The sequence below is a fragment of the Leptodactylus fuscus genome, chromosome 11, assembly GCF_031893055.1.
Source record: "Leptodactylus fuscus isolate aLepFus1 chromosome 11, aLepFus1.hap2, whole genome shotgun sequence".
Classification (NCBI taxonomy): Eukaryota; Metazoa; Chordata; class Amphibia; order Anura; family Leptodactylidae; genus Leptodactylus; species Leptodactylus fuscus.
In genome coordinates this window covers 46,508,969-46,530,036 of record NC_134275.1, presented here as the reverse complement: position 1 = coordinate 46,530,036, position 21,068 = coordinate 46,508,969, and the positions used below count along the sequence as shown (strand labels likewise).

General features: G+C 44.7%; 1 protein-coding gene across 1 annotated transcript; it reads left to right on the top strand.

The window, feature by feature from the left end:
- Positions 1 to 2,701: 2,701 nt before the first annotated feature.
- LOC142184759 (CCN family member 1-like) lies at positions 2,702 to 17,427 on the top strand. Its single transcript, XM_075259821.1, has 5 exons — positions 2,702 to 2,873; positions 11,314 to 11,527; positions 13,234 to 13,605; positions 13,900 to 14,093; positions 14,350 to 17,427. Exons 1-5 carry the CDS (start codon positions 2,799 to 2,801, stop codon positions 14,650 to 14,652), a joined length of 1,158 nt encoding a protein of 385 aa, XP_075115922.1. The 5' UTR covers positions 2,702 to 2,798; the 3' UTR covers positions 14,653 to 17,427.
- The last annotated feature ends 3,641 nt before the right edge of the window (positions 17,428 to 21,068 follow it).

Sequence of the window (21,068 nt, the reverse complement as noted above, 5' to 3'; positions counted from 1 at the left end):
TCACCCAGCCTCAAATGTTTCCCCCCTCCCATGTACTAATATGCCACAAATGGTAAGGTGATATCAGCAACTACTTCCATTTTATCTGGGTGTATCCATACTTATGGCCCAACTGGGTGTATCCATACTTACAGCCCACCCTTTAGAATGAGTGAAGAGTAAATAGGAACTGAAAGGAGATAATATGATGGATGAGGAGAAAGTAAGGACTGACAAGAGATAATAGGATGAAGAAAAGGAAAGTAGGGACTGACAGGAAATAATTGAAGGAATTAGGAGAAAATAGGGACTGTGATAGAATGAACAAAAGGGTGAAAGAAGAGATTAAAATAGAATGACCACATAATGAAAAAGGAACAATACAGTATATTAACTGATAAATGATAATCATCGAGGATGAATGAGAAGAAGGGAATTAACAAACCATTATTGAGGAGAAGGGAATGAATGAGAAGAAGAGGATGAAAAGAGGATAAATGAGCAGAAGAGAATGAAAAGAGGATGAAGGAGCAGAAGAGAATGAAAAGAGGATGAATGAGGAGAAGGAAATGAACAGACTATGAATGAGGGGAAGGGAATTAACAGAGGGTGAATGAGAGATTTTGCTTATGCCATTGGCCATAATTCCATATGCATAGACCCTAGTTAATGTGTCTTTTCTGTACAACGCTGTGGAATATGTAAGCGTTATATACATGACAGGTAAGGATGAGTCACCTGCTGACAGCCTGGAGGTGGCGCTCATGAGTCATCTGTAATAAGGGTGCTACACAAAGTCTGTAGGTCACGGTATACGCACAGACGGCGTCTTCATAGTTCCTTGAAATTTACACTAAAGAGTCTGTCAATGAGTCGGCTGTTCATCTGTATCTTAGTCATATCTGCACCTGGCAAAGCTGGGTGGCAGCAGCCATGACACATTATACTTTACAGGGGCTGCATTCAGCCCTATGAGGCTTTGTTTTCTAATTCTGTATTTGCATTCAGGATTCTAGGAGAACTAGATGGATGCCATATTTATTGTCACCCAGCTTTCCCAGAAACAGATGTAGCAGAAACCATCACAAGAGAACAATCACTGCCATTCTAAATAAATTCTGTGAGGCTGATTCAGTTCTTGGGCAATGATGGCATGCTGGGAGTTGTAGTTGAGAGTGTCAAAGATTAGAAACCACTGAGCTACATAGAAGGAGACTACTTGTACCTGCCTACCTATCCTGCAAGTGCAGTGGGGCCCCTGGTGAGATAGGGCCAGAAACTGAACAGTTTTCCCTCCCAGTCATTGCATTACCCTACAGCACGACTAGAGTGAGCTCACTGAGTATATATTTGTATTAACGCCATTACCCTACAGTCACCACTAGAGGGAGCTCACTGCATACATATTTATATAAATCCCATTACCCTGCAGCCACCACTAGAGGAAGCTCACCCCATACAGATTTATGTAGATCCCTTTACTCTGCATCCACCACTAGAACGAGCTCCCTGCATACATATTTATAGAAATCTCATTACCCTGCAGCCACCACTAGAGGGAGCTCCCTGCATACATATTTATATAAATCTCATTACCCTGCAGCCACCACTAGAGGGAGCTCACCCCATACAGATTTATGTAGATCCCTTTACTCTACATCCACCACTAGAGGGAGCTCCCTGCATACATATTTATAGAAATCTCATTACCCTGCAGCCACCACTAGAGGGAGCTCCCTGCATACATATTTATATAAATCTCATTACCCTGCAGCCACCACTAGAGGGAGCTCACCCCATACAGATTTATGTAGATCCCTTTACTCTACATCCACCACTAGAGGGAGCTCCCTGCATACATATTTATAAAAATCTCATTATCCTGCAGCTACCACTAGAGGGAGCTCACCCCATACAGATTTATGTAGATCCCTTTACTCTGCATCCACCACTAGAGGGAGCTCCCTGCATACATATTTATATAAATCTCATTACCCTGCAGCCACCAGTAAAGGGAGCTCCCTGCATACATAGTTATAGAAATACCATTACCCAGCAGCCACTACTGGAGGGAGCTCTCTGCATACATATTTATAGAAATCTCATTACCCTGCAGCCACCACTAGAGGGAGCTCCCTGCATACTTATTTATATAAATCTGATTAGCTTGCAGCCACCACTAGTGGGAGTTCCCTGCATACATATTTAATAGAAATCCCATTACCCTGCAGCCACCACTGGAGGGAGCTCACTCCATACAGGTATATGCAGATCCCATTTTCAGTGAGCTGCCCCTTGTGGCAGGCAGAAAGCATTTTATAATTTAACTCTTTCAATTTGTTGAGTTTTAATTACTGCTCTTTGCATAAATTAATACCCCCTAATGCCTAGGGCAATGGGGTAAAAGCCCTCAGGTGTGTGTCCACATTACTAGAAATCAACCCAGAAGCTGAGCCACTCAGCAGGTCACAGGTCTGGGTTTTTGACCAGGAAGAAACTTGTTGACACCCTGAGGAATCTGGGCACTTCTGACAACTGTGTCCTGATTTGCGTCTATTCTTAGTGAGATGCAGTTCCCGAGTGACCTGCAGGTGGCAGCGCTGAGACTCTCTCGCCAGGTTCTCTCAGACAGTGCCAGCAGTGGGTGACGTCATGGAGGGGGCGGAGACTGGTCCTGTATATAAGGCTGGAACTGGCAGAGTTTTGTCAATGAACAGCTGAGACTCGCAGGTGACTCTAAGGCTGAGGTAGCCGGGCACCAGCTCAATAACACCCCCTAGTGACTGAGGATCCCTGGTCCTGTACCTGCTGTCTAGACCATGTTGGCTGACCTGTGCCCTGTTGGAGCCCTGCTACTGGCTGCACTGCTGGGGACTGCCTGCTCCAGGAGGACGGTAAGTAGGCATGAGAGACCCCCACCCTGCACTGGCTATGGGGGCACTATATAGGAGAGACCCCCACCTTGCAGTAGATATGGGGGCACTATATGGGAGAGACCCCCACCCTGCGCTGGATATGGGGGCACTATATAGGAGAGACCCCCACCTTGCAGTAGATATGGGGGCACTATATAGGAGAGACCCCCACCTTGCAGTAGATATGGGGGCACTATATGGGAGAGACCCCCACCCTGCGCTGGATATGGGGGCACTATATAGGAGAGACCCCCACCTTGCAGTAGATATGGGGGCACTATATAGGAGAGACCCCCACCTTGCAGTAGATATGGGGGCACTATATGGGAGAGACTCCCTACCTTGCATTGGACATGGGGTACTATATGGGAGAGACCCCCTACCCTGGGCGTGGGAGCACTATATGGGAGAGACCCCCTAACCTTCACTGGGTATGGATATGTTACATCCTCAGCTCTGTTCATTACATGCTGGGAGTTGTAGTTGCCACACCTGAAGTATCATCACTTCTAATGAACTACAAATCCCAGCATTCCTCGTCCTCACTTCACCCTTCTACATGGACATGCTGGGAATTGTAGTTATTAGATTAGGTCATCTCTTTTTATGGACTACAATTCCCAGCACTTCTCCTCCTCACTACTCTGTATCCAGCTGACAGACTTGATGGGTATTTTAGTTACTAGATCTAAAGGGTTGTCATTTCTTATGAGTGCAGCAGAACTACAAATCCCAGCACACCTTCTCCTCACTACTCTGTACTCAGCGGTATGGACATGCTGGGAGTTGTAGTTCCTCAGCAGCACAGCTTCATATGTTGCTTATGAACTAGATCCTAAGTGTCTTTGTTATGGGTGGTGAGAACTACAACTCCCAGCTCTCCTCAGTACTTTCCAACCAGTTGTACAGAAATGCTGGGCATTGTAGTTCCTTACCAGCATAGCCTGATATTATGATGTACTGAACCTAATGTATCTTCATTATGAGTACTGCAGCACTTCTTAGTCCTCTGGATCTGACTATGTGGACATGCTGGGAGTTGTAGTTTGTCAGTAGAATAGCCGGATGTTATTGTATACAAAGACTTAATGTGTCTTCCTTTATAATCAGTGCTGTAGAACTACAAGGTCCAGCATTACTTTGTACTGAACCACGTGGACGTGCTGGGAGTTGTAGTCCTTCAGTTGTATAGAATAAGACGTTAGACCTGAAATGTGATCATTCTGGATGTGTTCTAACACTACAAATCCCAGCATTACTTTGCATCCATGCTGGGAGTTGTAGTATGTTATTAGTGTATTCTTTCTGCTGACTGAGACATTTACAGTATCAGGTTGGGGGACTACAACTCCCAGCATGTCCTGCACCTTTTATCTTGGCTAGGAGTTGTAGTAGAGTTGCAGGTGTGCTGGTCTGCAGATCTTGTCCCTCTGCCCCCTGTATAGCATGGTCTGGGGGTCCTGTAGCGCCCCCTCCCACGTGTCTACGGGCACAATCAATGACTTTGTTGTGATGCTGAGATCAAAGTCTCCTTATGGTGGCCTCTGATTGGTCCAGGGCTCAGGGGTGGGCTTATACTGAATGCTGCTTGTTAACCCCTTCCAGGCCATGTCAGTATATGTGATGCTTTACAAATTGTTTTATAGTCTTCTCTGCACCTGGGAAAGCAGAGTGGCAACCAATATGACTGCCATTACAGGGTCAGGGGGTGTAAAGCTGCATAACTAGTCAGATGAGCCATTCAGGGGTCTGGAAAAGCTAGATGAAGACCCCCTGTGGGAGCTCTGCATAAACTTTGATGCTTGCCATGCATTTGGTGCAGAACGACGAGTACCAGAAGATTATGAAGGGGATTGCAGTTCCAGTAAGATATTGTTTGCTTCTTATGGGCCATGGCTACTAACCAGCAAGGGTGGTTGTCTCCTACATGTCATGGCTATACAACTTATAGGGACAGAACACGTGTCGAGGCAGAGGCTGGTCCATAGGGTCAAGCATCGGAAATATCCCTTTAATAGCAATCATGACGGTATACACAATAAAATATCATTCACACCATGAACCCCATAAGTCCTCTAGCTTGTGTCCCTTTAAAACGCGCGACTTGACTATTTCACATGAAATCTGGGTAGCGAGCGACTTGTCACCCGAGGCAGTGGCTTATCTGGGCACATGGCGTGGCATGTTGTGGGCACCTCCATGACCAGGGTATCCCAAGTGCTTGATCTGCCCCTTTAAGACGGGTGACTGCTGCCCCTATAAATACCCGGGTGAGGTTTGTAAACAGTGGGTGCTGCTTTTGCCCGCTACGTCCCTGGATGTTTATGTATAACCTCCCTGGTGACGGCCCCGATCACATTTCAAGGGACTTGGCGCGATGATTTGATCTTCCTCTCCATGTGAGATCTTGAAGGAAAAACATCCTAAGTGCAGACCCCACATTCCTGCATCTAGCGGGGGCTAATGACGGGAGGGGGGGGCAATATAGGAACTGGCCCCTCCCCTGGGCCCTTACTTATCCGAATGGGTCACCCATACATTGCCCCCTATTCTAATAGGGTCACCTTCTGCCCCAGAGAACTCCCCCGGTGTGCTACAGTGGTATTCAGAGGCTGCTGCTCCAGATCTTCTCATAGTAAAGCTGGGTGACAACCAATATGACATCTGTAGCAAAACTTTCCAAGAAACCTGAATGGCAATAATGGTAGTGATGGGGGGAGTATCACAAGACACTATATGGTACCTACCCAGCTTTTCCAGTCTCCTGAATGCTGATATAGCTCCTGTAATTCTGAAAACTAGGCCAGGGTACCATTCAGTAGTTTGGGAAAGCTGGGTGATAACCAATATGAATGCTTTTTCAGCTCCCATTGAAGGTAACAAAGCTTTTCCCAGAATCCTGAATGGCCACAATGGGGTACTATTAATCTTTCTACACATAAAACCCATATGGAAGAGTAAACCAATACCCAATTTTTCCAGTCTCCTGAGTGGTGATATAGCGCCTGTACTAAGCTACGAAACCCTTCAGGAGTTTGGGAAAGCTGGTAAACACTGCTGTCAATGCATTGTCCCCCTAGCTAAATCTGTCTTGTTATAATCTGCTCTGGAAAATCTGTGTGATGGCTCCCATAGGCACGCCTGTCAGTGGTACATCCCCCGAGCTGCCCCTTTTCTGGGGTTCTCCAGCAGTGACCCCGCTGACCTTCTGTACTCTGCTGCGGCTGGCGGCGGTCCAGGCGTCCTGTATGGCGGTATCACTCACTACACGCTGCACAGTGGGAGTTTAGCTCTGGAGCTGGTTAGAAAATCATGTTTTATATATGGAGTCTTTATAATCCTGTACTCCTACAACCACTAATGGCAGCCGTCACACCCAGCTTTGCATAGACCCTGAAAGGCATATAGTCTTGCGTTGTCACACATTGCTATGACATGGAGCAGTACTGCTACCATGGAGGAGCCACACAGATAAAATAATGGAAAGCCACTTGTTTGATGTTCTATAGTGAAGGACCCAGTGTCCGTGTTCACTGCAGCTCTAGTATTCTTTTCATGTATCAGGTAGCTCAGGATGGGTAGAGCAAGGGATTATGGGAGGACAGAGTAAACCATGCTCAGTTATGACTGGCATGTGGCTAATGTGCTAATGTTGGTGGTGTGGTACCCTTAATAGACAGCACGCGGCTTGGGGGGGTAAATGGCATACTTGGCAGGAGATGAGGGCGCACGGCCCCTACCCTGGAATATCTCCAAATTCCTGGTGAGGCGGGCTTTGGCGTGCAGGCAGCATGCCCTCAGGACTATGCGGCTGACAGCTACGGAAGAGGCCCAGTGGGCAATTTATTGACCACATGATGATGCTGTGTGCTGGTATGTTGTGGGCATAGTGTGGTATGAACACTGTACGGCTCTGTTACGTGCCCACCATATGGTGATATTGTGTAGGTGCTTATTGGCAATGTTGTATTTACATTATATGGTGTTTGGTATTACTGGGCGATATTAGTATTGGCACTATGGGTAAGACAGTACTACATGAGTGTGATGGTATTGTGCAGGCATTGTATAGAAGTACATTGGCCCCATATGTGTATGGCAGTGTTATCTAGGCACCGTATGGTAGTATATAGATATGGCACTACTGTGTGTGCACTGTACTGAAGCATGTTCATACTATATGGGTATGGCAGTGTTATCTAGGCACTATGACAGTATGTTGGTAGTATATACACTCACCGGCCACTTTATTAGGTACACCTGTCCAACTGCTCGTTAACACTTAATTTCTAATCAACCAATCACATGGCGGCAACTCAGTGCATTTAGGCATGTAGACATGGTCAAGACAATCTCCTGCAGTTCAAACCGAGCATCAGTATGGGGAAGAAAGGTGATTTGAGTGCCTTTGAACGTGGCATGGTTGTTGGTGCCAGAAGGGCTGCTCTGAGTATTTCAGAAACGGCTGATCTACTGGGATTTTCACGCACAACCATCTCTAGGGTTTACAGAGAATGGTCCGAAAAAGAAAAAACATCCAGTGAGCGGCAGTTCTGTGGGCGGAAATGCGTTGTTGATGCCAGAGGTCAGAGGAGAATGGCCAGACTGGTTCGAGCTGATAGAAAGGCAACAGTGACTCAAATAGCCACCCGTTACAACCAAGGTAGCCAGAAGAGCATCTCTGAACGCCGCACAGTACGTCCAACTTTGAGGCTACAGATGGGCTACAGCAGCAGAAGACCACACCGGGTGCCACTCCTTTCAGCTAAGAACAGGAAACTGAGGCTACAATTTGCACAAGCTCATCGAAATTGGGCAATTGAAGATTGGAAAAACGTTGCCTGGTCTGATGAGTCTCGATTTCTGCTGCGACATTCGGATGGTAGGGTCAGAATTTGGCGTCAACAACATGAAAGCATGGATCCATCCTGCCTTGTATCGGTAACGGTTCAGGCTGGTGGTGGTGGTGTCATGGTGTGGGGAATATTTTCTTGGCACTCTTTGGGCCCCTTGGTACCAATTGAGCATCGTTGCAACGCCAAAGCCTACCTGAGTATTGTTGCTGACCATGTCCATCCCTTTATGACCACAATGTACCCAACATCTGATGGCTACTTTCAGCAGGATAATGCAATGCCATGTCATAAAGCTGGAATCATCTCAGACTGGTTTCTTGAACATGACAATGAGTTCACTGTACTCCAATGGCCTCCACAGTCACCAGATCTCAATCCAATAGAGCATCTATGGGATGTGGTGGAACGGGAGATTCGCATCATGGATGTGCAGCCGACAAATCTGCGGCAACTGTGTGATGCCATCATGTCAATATGGACCAAAATCTCTGAGGAATGCTTCCAGCACCTTGTTGAATCTATGCCACGAAGAATTGAGGCAGTTCTGAAGGCAAAAGGGGGTCCAACCCGTTACTAGCATGGTGTACCTAATAAAGTGGCCGGTGAGTGTATGTGTATGGTGGTATTGAATACAGCCCATCAAATCGGGGACTTTCCTTTTTAACCCTTGCTGCACCAGTCTAGTATGTCAGATTACATTATGTGCTACTCTCCGATTAATGTTTCATGTGGTTGAAGATCTGGAAGGATAAGAAGCTTCTAGAAAGATCTCCAAAGTATGATATGGGCAGTTCTCATGAGAAATTATAGGAAGACCTAACCATGGATGTAAAGGAGTATTAGAGGCTTAGATACATGGCTCCAGAGACCATACAACGCATGATAGGCTTGGATACAGAGTAAATATATATAGTCCTGTGTAATACTGGTTAGAAAACACGGTGCTATTTTTAATTATGGAGAGTTCTGCGGTCAGAATAAATATTTTCCTCATCTTTTCCCCCTTTGGACCATTTTTCCAGTCCTGAACCGGTTATCATAACAGCAATAGTAAAGTGGCGCTCTGTTAATCCCGAAGTCACCGCTCCTGCCCTGTCCAGATCCTGTGAGTGATGCCAGAGCTAAGGCGGAGCTGCTCTGAGTCAGCCGGGCACGTGACCATTTGTTTATGCCAGGCTTTGGCTGCCCGTGCAGGAATTAGGTGTAATTTGAGGATTAACATGAGAGAATTTACAGATTTCACATTAACTAAATCTGTGACATCCAGAGCGGAGAACTGCACACTGAAAATAAAGATTCCTGGCAGAGTCCTTCTGTATGGCGGTACTTTCCGAGAACGCTGTAGCCTGCTTTTCAACTTTCTCAGTCTGGATTATCATTTATAATACTTTATCTCTCATGACTCCATTATAATGTTATAAAACAGTCATCAAGTCCCTTTAAGGGCCAAATATTATTAAAGGGCAGTTCATCTACACTTAAAAGTATATCTGAGAAAAACTACTATAATACTGCCCTCTATGTACAAGACTATGACAACTATAATACTACTCCTATGTACAAGAATATAACTACTATAATACTGCTCCCTATGTACAGGACTATAGCTACTAACTCTTATCTGCCACTCTCTGATTATAATCTTCTGTCTCTCACCATCAGTGCCCTCTCCCCTTCACAAGATACACCTACCCATCACATGCTATCGACACCCAGCACATCTCAGATACTCTACAGTCCTCTCGGTCCCCCATCTCCTCAATCTCCTGTCCCAATCTGGCCACCAGTCACTATAATGAAACCCTTAAGAGGTGCCCCCCCCCCCCCCCCTTCCATTTATAAAGTCCTACATAGGAGGCAGCAACCCTGGCTCACGCCACAGACACGTTTTCTTCAGCGGTGCTCTAGGTGTGCCGAACGTCTGTGGAGAAAATCATGTTCACCTGCAGATTTCCTCCATTTCAAATTTATGCTTAAAACCTATAGATTTGCCCTTTACCTCGCCAAACAAGACTATTTCACCGCCCTTATTTCTTCTCTCTCCAGCAACCCTAAAAGGCTTTTTGAAACTTTTCACTCCTTACTCACACCCAAGGTGCAGACGCCATTCACAGACCTTGGTGCTGATGACCTGGCCACTTATTTCCATGATAAAATTGATAAGATCCGTCAGGAAATAACTGCCCAATCCCCCGGTGGCATTAATTCCCACACCTACCATAGCAATGATCCCCTCACCAACCGCACTTCAGACTGTCCATTTCATCTTTTGAACCTGTTACAGAAGAGGAAGTCTCCCAGCTACTTTCTTCATCTCGCCCTACGACCTGCAGTAGTGACCCCTTCCCCTCACACCTTCCCCAATCTCTGTCGCCTGCTGGAATTTTCCCATCCTCTTTCAAGCATGCTGTTATAACCCCACTATTGAAAAAACCCTCCCTGGACCCATCATTTCTATGGGAGCGGGGATACGAGCGCTCCCCATAGAAATGAATGGGCTGCTTCTTTCACTCCGTGCAGTCCCATTGAAGTGAATGGGGAGTGCCGGCGTATACGGCAAGCTCTGCTCATGCCGGAGCGTACACGCCGGCACTCCCCATTCACTTCAATGGGACTGCACGGAGTGAAAGAAGCAGCCCATTCATTTCTATGGGGAGCGCTCGTATCCCCGCTCCCATAGAAATGAATGGAGCTGCTTTAGACACCGCTTATTCTGAACGTGTTTTACGTTCAGAATAAGCTAGCGTTTACTCAGTGTGAATGCACCCTTACAAAATTGTCTGACCATTGTATAAGCAATGCCGCCCCTGCTACCTGTTGTGTCACCCCCTCTACCTCATAGATTGTAAGATCTTGCGAGCAGGGCCCTCAGTCCCATTGTGTAAAATGACTTTTCTTGTAATCTATCTTTCTGTCTGTATTTGAACCCTACAAATTGTACAATGCTGCGGAATATGTTGGCGCTATAGAAATAAACTTTATTACCTCCTATGTACAAGAATATAACCACTATAATACTACCTCCTATGTAGAAGAATATAACTACTATAATACTGCTACCATGTACAAGAATATAACGACTATAGTGCTGCCCCTATGGATAAGTATTTACATTCATACTGACTAGTTCCTGCAGAGGATATTTCATATTTAGCCTTGTCTATAATATCTTTCCTTCCATGTTGTAATCTCCTCATCCATTATAGCGCCCCTCCTGTGGGTTTAGTAACATTGTACAGATCCGCCATGCACTTGTGTATATGAACTACAAGCTACCATTCCCCCCAATCAGTATAGAAAGATAATCATCCCCTTGCCATAAAATATTATATGAATATTTGTAATAATTTTATGTAGCGCTCTCTGGTAAATCTTTTTTTTTTTTTTCCCCTCCTTCTGTATAGCTCTACTCTTATGTCCAGTATTTGGGCTGACCCTGAATCAGCAGGGGCTGTAGAGACATGTCAGATCTTAGTGGGAACTGGAAGCCAATACATTTTTCAGATGCAGATTTGGATGTGATTTGAGTCTGTTTTGTAATACAAGTTATGTGCTTTCTGTAGGGAGAACCATCTTGTCCATCAACTTGCGTGTGCCCCAAGGAAACATCTACGTGTGCCCCTGGTATCAGTCTTGTAACAGACAGCTGCGGATGCTGCAAGGTCTGTGCCCATCAATACAACCAGGACTGCGATCTGCGACACCCTTGCGATCACATCAAGGGGCTGCACTGCGACTTTGGAGCTGACCCCTCTTCCACCAAGGGTATCTGCCGTGGTAAGTAGTGTCCCAGTGCTATACCCTATACACACTGTTCATATATGGATGATGTATCAAACAGGTTAAAATCCAAATATCCTGATTTTTTTTTTTTTTTTTTTTTTTTTGTTTGGTCCCTGATTTTTGACTTGGCCTGTAGTTCAACCATATAAGAGCATTTCCGAAAGAAGCCTCCCCTTGAAATCCGCTCACAAACCAGTCTGTCTGGATCTGGCACCATACCCAGAACACTGCGGGCACAGTTACGGCAGCAGTCAAGCCCGGCACCTTTGCTTTGGGCGCACCTCCAGCAATGTTTATTACCCATAAAACCTGGCAATAACATAGTATGTACAGAGGCAATGAGACGGAATAATTAGGGCTTGTATTTCGGCTTGGCTGGTGACCCAGATCAGGGTGTAATTGCATTTAGGTTTGCACCTCTTTCTCTCTCTTACCTATCAGAACTCATTAGGAGATGAGCTCCATGGCCGCTGGGCACTGGGCTGGTACTTGGCCACGGTTCTATTGTCGACTGTTTTTAAAGAGCAGATATAAGTTTATGCCAATACCGCACCTGGCAAGATGTCTCGCCAGCTATCATCCGCTTGTCTGCAGATAACCCGCCCTGGGACTGTAAACACTTGGGCTCTGCTCAGCAAGTATAATTGCCCGGAACTGTTATAACTCGGAATCGCTGGCACTACCGAGCCATTACATGTCACCTCTAACAAGCCTGGTGTATCCGCGAGGCAGACATTGATCTGACAGAATGTTCTGGTGGGAGAAGTTTACTGCAGATCACATTACGAGGCTCTCAGATCATAACCGTGTGACCCGTCGTGACTTCCGAGTAATTCTGAGACTTTGGTCGTCTTAAAGGGACATGCCTGACATAAATTTTTTTTTTTTTAGCTTTGGGATGCCCCTTTGATGGCCATCAGGAGTGATTCCAAGATCTATCACTGTTCTCTGTCAAGTCTTGGCTTGATGGCACAACCCTTTTCTTTGGTTTTGGACAACCCTTAAATTTGGTCACTGTGTAGATTAACTAAATTATTGATGGCCTATCCTCTGTTAACGGTAGGAATCCAGACAAATGATCTTGAGAGATCCTCATCCCTTAGGTTAGCTGTACATGTGTTTAATTGTGGTCTGGAAAATAAGGCTAGATTACTTTCCTGGCATTTTTTTTTCAGAAGCCTCCAAGCAGGTATAAGGGGTTTGGTTCTTCTGTGGAACTTCATAATCTTTGTGAATTTAGAAGGTTCAAGCTAAGAGACCCTCACAGGCTAATTTTTATTAACTGTAGCACCCATAGGGTAAAAGTCACTGCCTCTCCTTAGTACTACTGTCCTGATTACAGGACAAAGGGGTTGGTTTTTCTAAAGTCACAAAGTTCATGAAGTTTTGTTAAAGGTCCAATCTAAGAGTCTCTCTCAGAATTTAGCTATGAGCATCCCTACACTAAGAGTAGATGCCCATTTACCAAGAGAATCATGAGATTGTCCCATAACTTCAACTTAACCCCTCAATACGCATCAAGGAATCTGAAGTCTAAGTATCCATTTCTGCTACAACTCCTAAGGCCTATTGGCCATTTTGGTCTTCACTGCACCATATTGTGAAGTGGGGGCACAAATTTTCACTTATGATGAATGTCTAACATTATTGTAGCCTTCTTGCACAATCTAACCAGAAAACATTTCTTTTTCTTCTGTCAGCAAAGTCTGAAGGTCGACCTTGTGAATTCTTTGGGCAAATCTACCAAAATGGGGAGAACTTTCAACCCAACTGCAAACACCAGTGCTCCTGCATGGACGGAGTGGTGGGATGTATGCCCCTGTGTCCTCAAGAAATGGCCTTGCCAAGTGCTGACTGCATTAATCCAAGACTTGTGAAGGTCCCAGGACAGTGCTGTGAGGAGTGGATGTGTGATAGTAACCACATCTCGGAGGACTCGGGAGACACCACCAATGGAGACGTGGATGATATTTTGAAGTCATCTGAAGAAAACCTGGACCAGGAGGATGTGGAACCTGTATCTAGCAACGAGCTCATTACTTTGGTCCGAAATGGATTCAAAGTGGATACAGGTAAGTTGTAATGAATCTTCCTTGCCATAATAGTTCTGGAACCAGCACTGCATCATTTGTTATGAATGATCATTCGTAGTGCACCTGGTGGCTTTTTTGGCCAAATCAACATGGAAAGGTGCCGCTTTTTTTTTTTTTTTTTTTTTTTTTCACACTAGACTTGTTGGATGTTCTTAGTCATTAATATATAATGGTTGGGTCTTTAAATATTTTAATGACCTTGGGACATCTGACGAAAGAACTGTCAATTGGGATGGCTGTCATGAATTTTTCTTTTCATTTTGCTGTTTATAGGCCTGGGTCCTCATCCTCAGCCAGATCGTTCCAGCTGTGCCATCCAAACCACCGAATGGTCCCAGTGCTCCAAATCTTGTGGCATGGGGCTTTCCACAAGGATAACCAATGATAACCCTCAATGCAAGCTCATGAAGGAGACCCGCTTGTGCCAAATCCGACCCTGCAAAGACCCTTTACCATCTAAACCCAAGGTAAAGTATTGCCTTCTTGTTGGATGGTGGGAGGTATGGTACAATGTTGTAGTAAGAGGACAGTCTTGGGCAAGTGTAGAACTTAGAACACAATGATCCAACATTGTGGCCAAAGGTTTTAGTAACCTCTGCATGTGGTGTAACGGAGTCACTATGTCCCCTACACTAAAAATAAAAACTTGGCCAAATTAATTTTCTATGTAACTGGCCCTACACAGTTTGTCATTTTTGTAATTTGGTGCCTTTTTCCACTCAGAATGGCAAGAAATGCACCAGAACGAAGAAGGCCAAGCAGGCAATGTATTTCACCTATGCTGGGTGCACCAGTGTGCGGAGGTACAAGCCAAACTACTGTGGATCCTGTACAGATGGCCGATGCTGCACCCCATCCAAGACCAGAACCATGAGGGTGCGCTTCCGTTGTGACGATGGAGACACTTTCCAGAAAAGCATGATGTGGATTGAAAAGTGCAGGTGTCACCAAAACTGCCCCTATCACTCTGAGCTGTCTTACCCCCATTACCGGTTACACAACGACATCCACAAATTCACAGACTGAGTGGCCAGAATGGCTTACTTTTTTTAGACTTATGGGGTGGTGGCCACATGGAAAAAAGATTCCCCATCCCCAAACTCTTTCCAGCTGATAGGGCCTGACCACCCAAAATTGGGTGGTGATACAGTGGACGGTGCATCACGGTCATAAGTGTTGCACAACTTTGCCATTGACCCTCTTGAGAAAAATTCATGGAATGGAGGAGTGGCGCACATCACGGGCTTAGCAATGATAGAGAGGCAGACTTACTCCAATGTGAGCGTAAAGATACGTTGACCGTACAATTAGATTGTAGTGGAGTCCCGATCACAGGAGAATTCAGGGTATCTGTACAGTGTGACTGTGGATTATAGCAAAGCAGTATTATGACGTAATGGGCTGTAGATGTCCTGCCAAGTCACTCATAGCACTTGCAAGTTCTCGTAATTTGATGCTAAGAGCTGTGGTGGTGGCCCTTTTGAGAAAATGGTAAGACCTGATGCCAACATGGTATTTCAAGAATACCTGGGAAACGTTAGATAAGTATAGTATAGATAAGGTTTAGTGAATTGACGACCATTGCTGATCATGACTTTGATGTATCCCATGAAGACCAAGATCTACCCAATTAGGTTTAAGATCTGGTGATCTGATGAGGGTCATAGACTTGACACTTGTCCCAGTACAATATTGAAACATTGATAGTAACAGACATGGCTCAAAATTAATATTTGGGTGTAAAACAAGATAACCTGACGATCTTGAGAACTTCATGGGCTACCATTAACCTTCATATGACTTGAGAGACTTAAAATGGGTCTGGTGACCGGAAGGGGATGATTTAATCTACAAATGGATTATTTTCACACACTACCTGCCATCTTCAGGATATACTTGTGTGGTGGTTGTGGAGAGCAAAAATCTATTTCTGATCTGATCTTACCAGAAGCATTCTCCCAGAATGGGAATAAGGGAATTTATAAACTACGACTTAGTCTAGATATTTTTCAGGAAGGCACTTTATGGGGAAAAAAATTGGGAAACTTGCTGCTTTTCAAAAAAAATTTTTGTTGCTCCTCTGACTTGGGTAGTAGATACCCATCACAGGCACTTTACTGAAAGTGGCCAGTAGTGCCTCAGCCTGGGAGCAACCAAAGAGGTATTACAGTAGCTATACTGAAACCTAAAAATAAAGTATACGACCCATGATAGACCCTTAGCAGCCAGACATGGTCTACCAAAGGTTGTTTTTTTTTTTTTTTGGTTTTTTTTTCCATTTTTAACATCCTTGAGACCCTCCCCTCCTAAAAATGCAACACAATGGTTTGGAAGCCATATATGGACCTTGTGATCTATTGACATCACAGATAATCTAGCCAATGATACTTTTCAGGAGCCAGTGACATCACAAGGATCTTAGCTAATTAAAATATTTGTAAGCTGTGACCTCACTAGAGGCCGCAGTGCTCACAAGGTTTCCTTAAAGGACTTTATCATGAAACCTATAACTTGGACCCACACCTTTTATCATTTGACATCCCCTTAAAGGGGGTTTTCCAGGGGAAACCAGATTCTTAGCCCTAGTCACAATTTACCTAAACTGTAGGTTTGTATGTAAAAAATGTTACTTGTAGCCCTACCCACAGAACCTCATAGGTATAGTATCCAAGTCCAGTGTAACATTATGTGCAGCAGCCACAGGATCTTTGTCACATGACTACATTTTCTCATAACTGAAGTGTTATAATAGGTGGGGGGTTTTCTTGTTTTGAATTTTTTTTTTTTTTTTTTTTTTGTCAGTAGGTTTAATACAAACTTATGAGTGAATACATTAAATGAAAGGAACAAGACTACATGTTTAGTTAAGAGCCCTACTTTTTCACGGAACCCCCCTCCTTTTAAGGGAGATGGAGAGTAGGAGGTCAAATGATATAGGGTGGCATGGGTCTATAATAAATCCCAGATGGTTATACCTATAGTCAGCTACATGCAACCTTGGGGAAACTTATGCAACGTGAAAGTATATGTGGTGGTCAAGTCTCCACCCATGTTCCAACCCCCCCCCCCCCCCCACACACACACACACACACACCTCCATATGTTACTGATCTAGTGTGTTCTGGTGCCATGGAACGGGGGGGGGGGGGAGGGGAGGTTCACATATTTTTGAAACTAATTAAAATAACATGACCCAAGATACCTTATGACCAGAATGCAGCGTAAAGCAGAACATTACAAAATTTTTCGTTTTAGGAGAGGGAGGGGTGAAGATCACTGCCCGTGTGATGTCATAAATCGTAACTTTTTGTGACGCATCACTAAGCAGAGTAGAGGATTACGCTTTGTGTCTTTCATTCCCATATAATATTTGCCTATTTCTTTCTATGTGTCTTTCATACACTGATGGTTTTCATTATGCTCCCGTTGTAGGGTTAAATTTTTTTTTACATATTGTATATATTTAAGGGCACTAATTAGCATAACCCCATCCCCATGTCACCTTCCCAAGGACAGCAGCAGGCAGATATGGTTGGCAATAACAGGAGCTGGGTATGTGGCCATCCATTGGTGAGAAGCGGTGGGATGCCATAGCCACACCCTTCACATCATTTTATTTCTGTACTGGTGGTTACATACAAATAACAATGGTTTCCCTCCTATGGCGTGACATGGGGTGGGGTAAGCTTGGCTTGTACATAGGTGTTTAACCCTTTTATGACTCTTGTGACTGTGATTTGAATGTGTGGCAGTATTACGCTTTTATATGTAAATTGAAATAAAAAAAAGTTTTTAATGGTTTATTTTATTTATAATATATTTGCCTTAAATTTGAGTTATTCATGAATATAGAGGTGTTAAAGGGTATCTCTGCACATGGTAAATTCATACACTGACCTGTACTGGAGTTACATATAGATGGAACCAGGGGGTGATTTTTCTGATTTATAACCCCTAAATGTATTTTTAAAGGGGTTATCCAGGATAAGGAAACATAGCTGTTTTCTCCTTCTCAGGAAGTGACATCACAGCTCCATGGCCATGTGACCAACAGATGTGATGTTAACCTTTGTGAGAACCAGATGCCCAAGATAGGGATGTGTCCTTACTATAATATATATATATATATATATATATATATATCAGTACTGAAGGGGCGGGCCTGACTAAGAAGAATATCTGCATCATGCTCCGCCCCCTGTCCTTCTGAGGGATGAGTACTTGTTCTACCTTTCTGTGCCTGTATTAATAACCCAGAATATTCAGTAAGAAGGAGGATTCTCTTGCAGATAATATACCTACACCAAAGAGGTCAGCGTTAACCCATGATGGTATGCTGCCATGAGAAGGAGTCGTAATATTTTACCTTGAGGTAATATTATGCTGTGATTGAACTTTATTACATGTAAACATAACAGTGGAGGCGGATCCAAAGGGCAGGTATATTGAGTCATAAAAGAAATCCATAAAATTTGAGATACCTGGGACAGAAAGCTCTGCAGCCTCCGAAATCTTTGTGATTCAGTTCTAAACCCTTGTCAAGATCTCTGCTTGTTTTCAGTAAATGGGAAAATTCTTGTTCACCGCCATTCGGTGCCAACTGCACTGCTTCATCCAGCTGGCACAGATTCAGGGTTTGTTACAATGTATCACAGCTCTCCCTTGTGTAGGGTATTCTCTTCCAGCAAGCAGAAGAATATAAGAAAGATGCCGAACTTATTACATACAGCGAATAAGCTTTAGTTATATAAACCCAGAATGCCCCTTTAAGTGCAGCCATGTTAGCCTCTGTTATGAATGGTTGTTGTTTCTTAAAGGGGAACTGCACACCCATTCAAAAAATAAAACCTATAATCTTTCTGATAAGTCTCAGGTATGTATGTGCCAGGACGCTGGGCTCTGCTGAGTCAGTATAGCAGCTGTGCGGTGCCACTCTCCGGGCTATGTGTCCATTGCAAATATCTCACCTCTCTCTGAAATTCTGTGAATTCCACTGCCGGGTCCTGGTTGTCACTTCTCACACTGAACCCATCGCCATTTGCGTCAAGGTGAATACTAGCACCCTCCCCCTCCCCACCCACCTCACTACCACATCCGACAGTTCTGGGAATAATGTATCAAGTAGGAGAAATTTTGCTTCTTAATGGCATATAGACATACCTCCCAACTTTCAAAGGACAGAAAGAGGGACAATATTTAGCTCCACCCACTTGTAAATTGACATCGCCCATTCCGATCCATTTTTCTTTATGCTCCCCCACAATATAACCTTAATTTTATATTCACCCACATTATAATGTTCTCCTTAAATTGACCCCACAGTATAAAGTCTCTCTCCTGGTGCACTCACAGTTTAGTGTCCCCCTCCAGCTGCCCCAATTTAAACTGGGAGAAGCTAGAAGGGGACATTAAACTGTGGGGGCAACTGGACGGGCACATCAAACTGGGGGCAACTAAAGGGGGGACATTAAACCGTGGGGCAACTGGAGGGGGACATTAAAATGTGGGGGCAACCGGAAAGGGGCATTAAACTGGGGGCAACTAGAGGGTAAGAATGTCCCCTTCTAGTTGCCCCCAGTTTAATGTCCTTCTTCATCTGCCCCAAAGTTTAATGTCCCTCTATCTGTCCCCAAAGTTTAATGTCCCTTTCATATGCTCCCCCAGTTTAATGTCCTCCCTCCATCTGTCCCGGCAGTTTAATGCCCCCTTTATTGGTCCCCAAAGTTTAATATCTTCCTCTATCTGCCCCCAAAGTTTAATGTCCCCTCATATGCCCCCCGTTTAATGCCCCTCTTTATATGCCCCTGCAGTTTAATGCCCCACTTATATGCCCCCCCAGTTTAGTGTCCCTCTCTTTATGCCCTTGCAGTTTAATGTCCCTCTTTATATGCCCCCCAGTTTATTGTCCCCCCTCCATCTGCCCCCACAGTTTAATGTCCCTCTTTATATGCCTCCTAGTTTATTGTCCCCCCTCCATCTGCCCCCACAGTTTAATGTCCCTCTTCATCTGCCAACGTTTAACATAAAAAAACACTGATACTTACCTCTCCTCTCTCCCCTGCGGCTCTGTCTCAGGTCTCTTGTTCCGCAGTGTTGAGGAGGCTGCAGGCTTGATGTGAGTGATGTCATCACATCGTGCTTACAGCTTCCGAAGCCAGAGCACTCAGGGGGGCACAGTGGTGAAGCAGGAGCTGTCCTGTTTTACCACTGTATTCAACTCATTGGTGTCCTCTCCGGATGCAGATGAGTTGAATCCGGGACATACTTCCCACCGACCAGCACCGCAGGACACAACTTGGAATCCGAGACTGTCCCATAGAATCCAGGATGTTTGGGAGGTATGATAAAGGGGACATCTGCAATTGAGGAAATGTGACAAGCATTATAGTGGGCAGTATATTGTGTTTGCGAGGTCAACAAGGAGGCAGTATATTGTATGTGTGTGTAAAATAGATAGGCAGTATATTATATGTGAGAGCAATGAGGGGACAGTATATTGTGTGTGAGGACAGTAAAGGGGCAGTATATTATATGTGAGAGCAATAAGGGCCTGGGGACAATATATTGTGTGTAGGGGCTATAAATAGGCAGTATTTTTTTTTTTTTTTTTGGGGGGGGGGGGGATAAATTGTATGTGTGGGAAAATAAGGGGGCAATATATTGTGGGCAAGAAAGATAAGGGGCAGTGTATTATGTGCAGGTACAATAAGGAGGCAGTATAAGGGGAGTTCGTTATACATAAAAATGCCAAATCCACCCCTGACTCTGGGTCGTATATGACTGGCATCATAGAAGACATCTGTGTGATAAAAATATCTGGTATGTATGCCATCTGTGCCTAAAGTTGGGAAATAAGTGACAATATAGAGGATGTGTGGTGGAATATAGAGGGCATCTGGCCCACAAATGAGGAATATGTTAGGTGGGATAATGGGATTATGGGAAATGTCTGAGATTTAAAGTTCTGATATATAGGGACATCTATCCTGGCATACATAAGGAATATGTGCCTGGAGTGATGGTATACATGGCAGAGCTTGTAGGGACAGAGGGGGTAATGGCTTACTCTTAGAAAAATTGGGACCAAAAACAGACAGTGCAAAATGTTGTGGCCAAGGTGGGCATGCTGCTGAATACCACAGTGTCAGAGTTGTCAGGATGGCTCAGATAGCACCACGCCCATATGTGAGACACGAGGAGGGTCTCAGCTCTGAGCCCCTTTGTTTGGTCAGCAGACAGACAACACAAACACGACCTTTAGCTTGACTTGCGGCAGCGTCTTCTCTCCTTCCAGGCCTGTACAGTACATTATTGATGATCCGTCTCTTCCGTCACCCTAGTTTGGCTGGGACAGCTGCCTTGCCCCTTATGGGAAAGGTTAAGGGTCAGCTATGGGAACAAAATTTGTCCATATAGTAACAGTGCCCCTCCACCCACTCCCC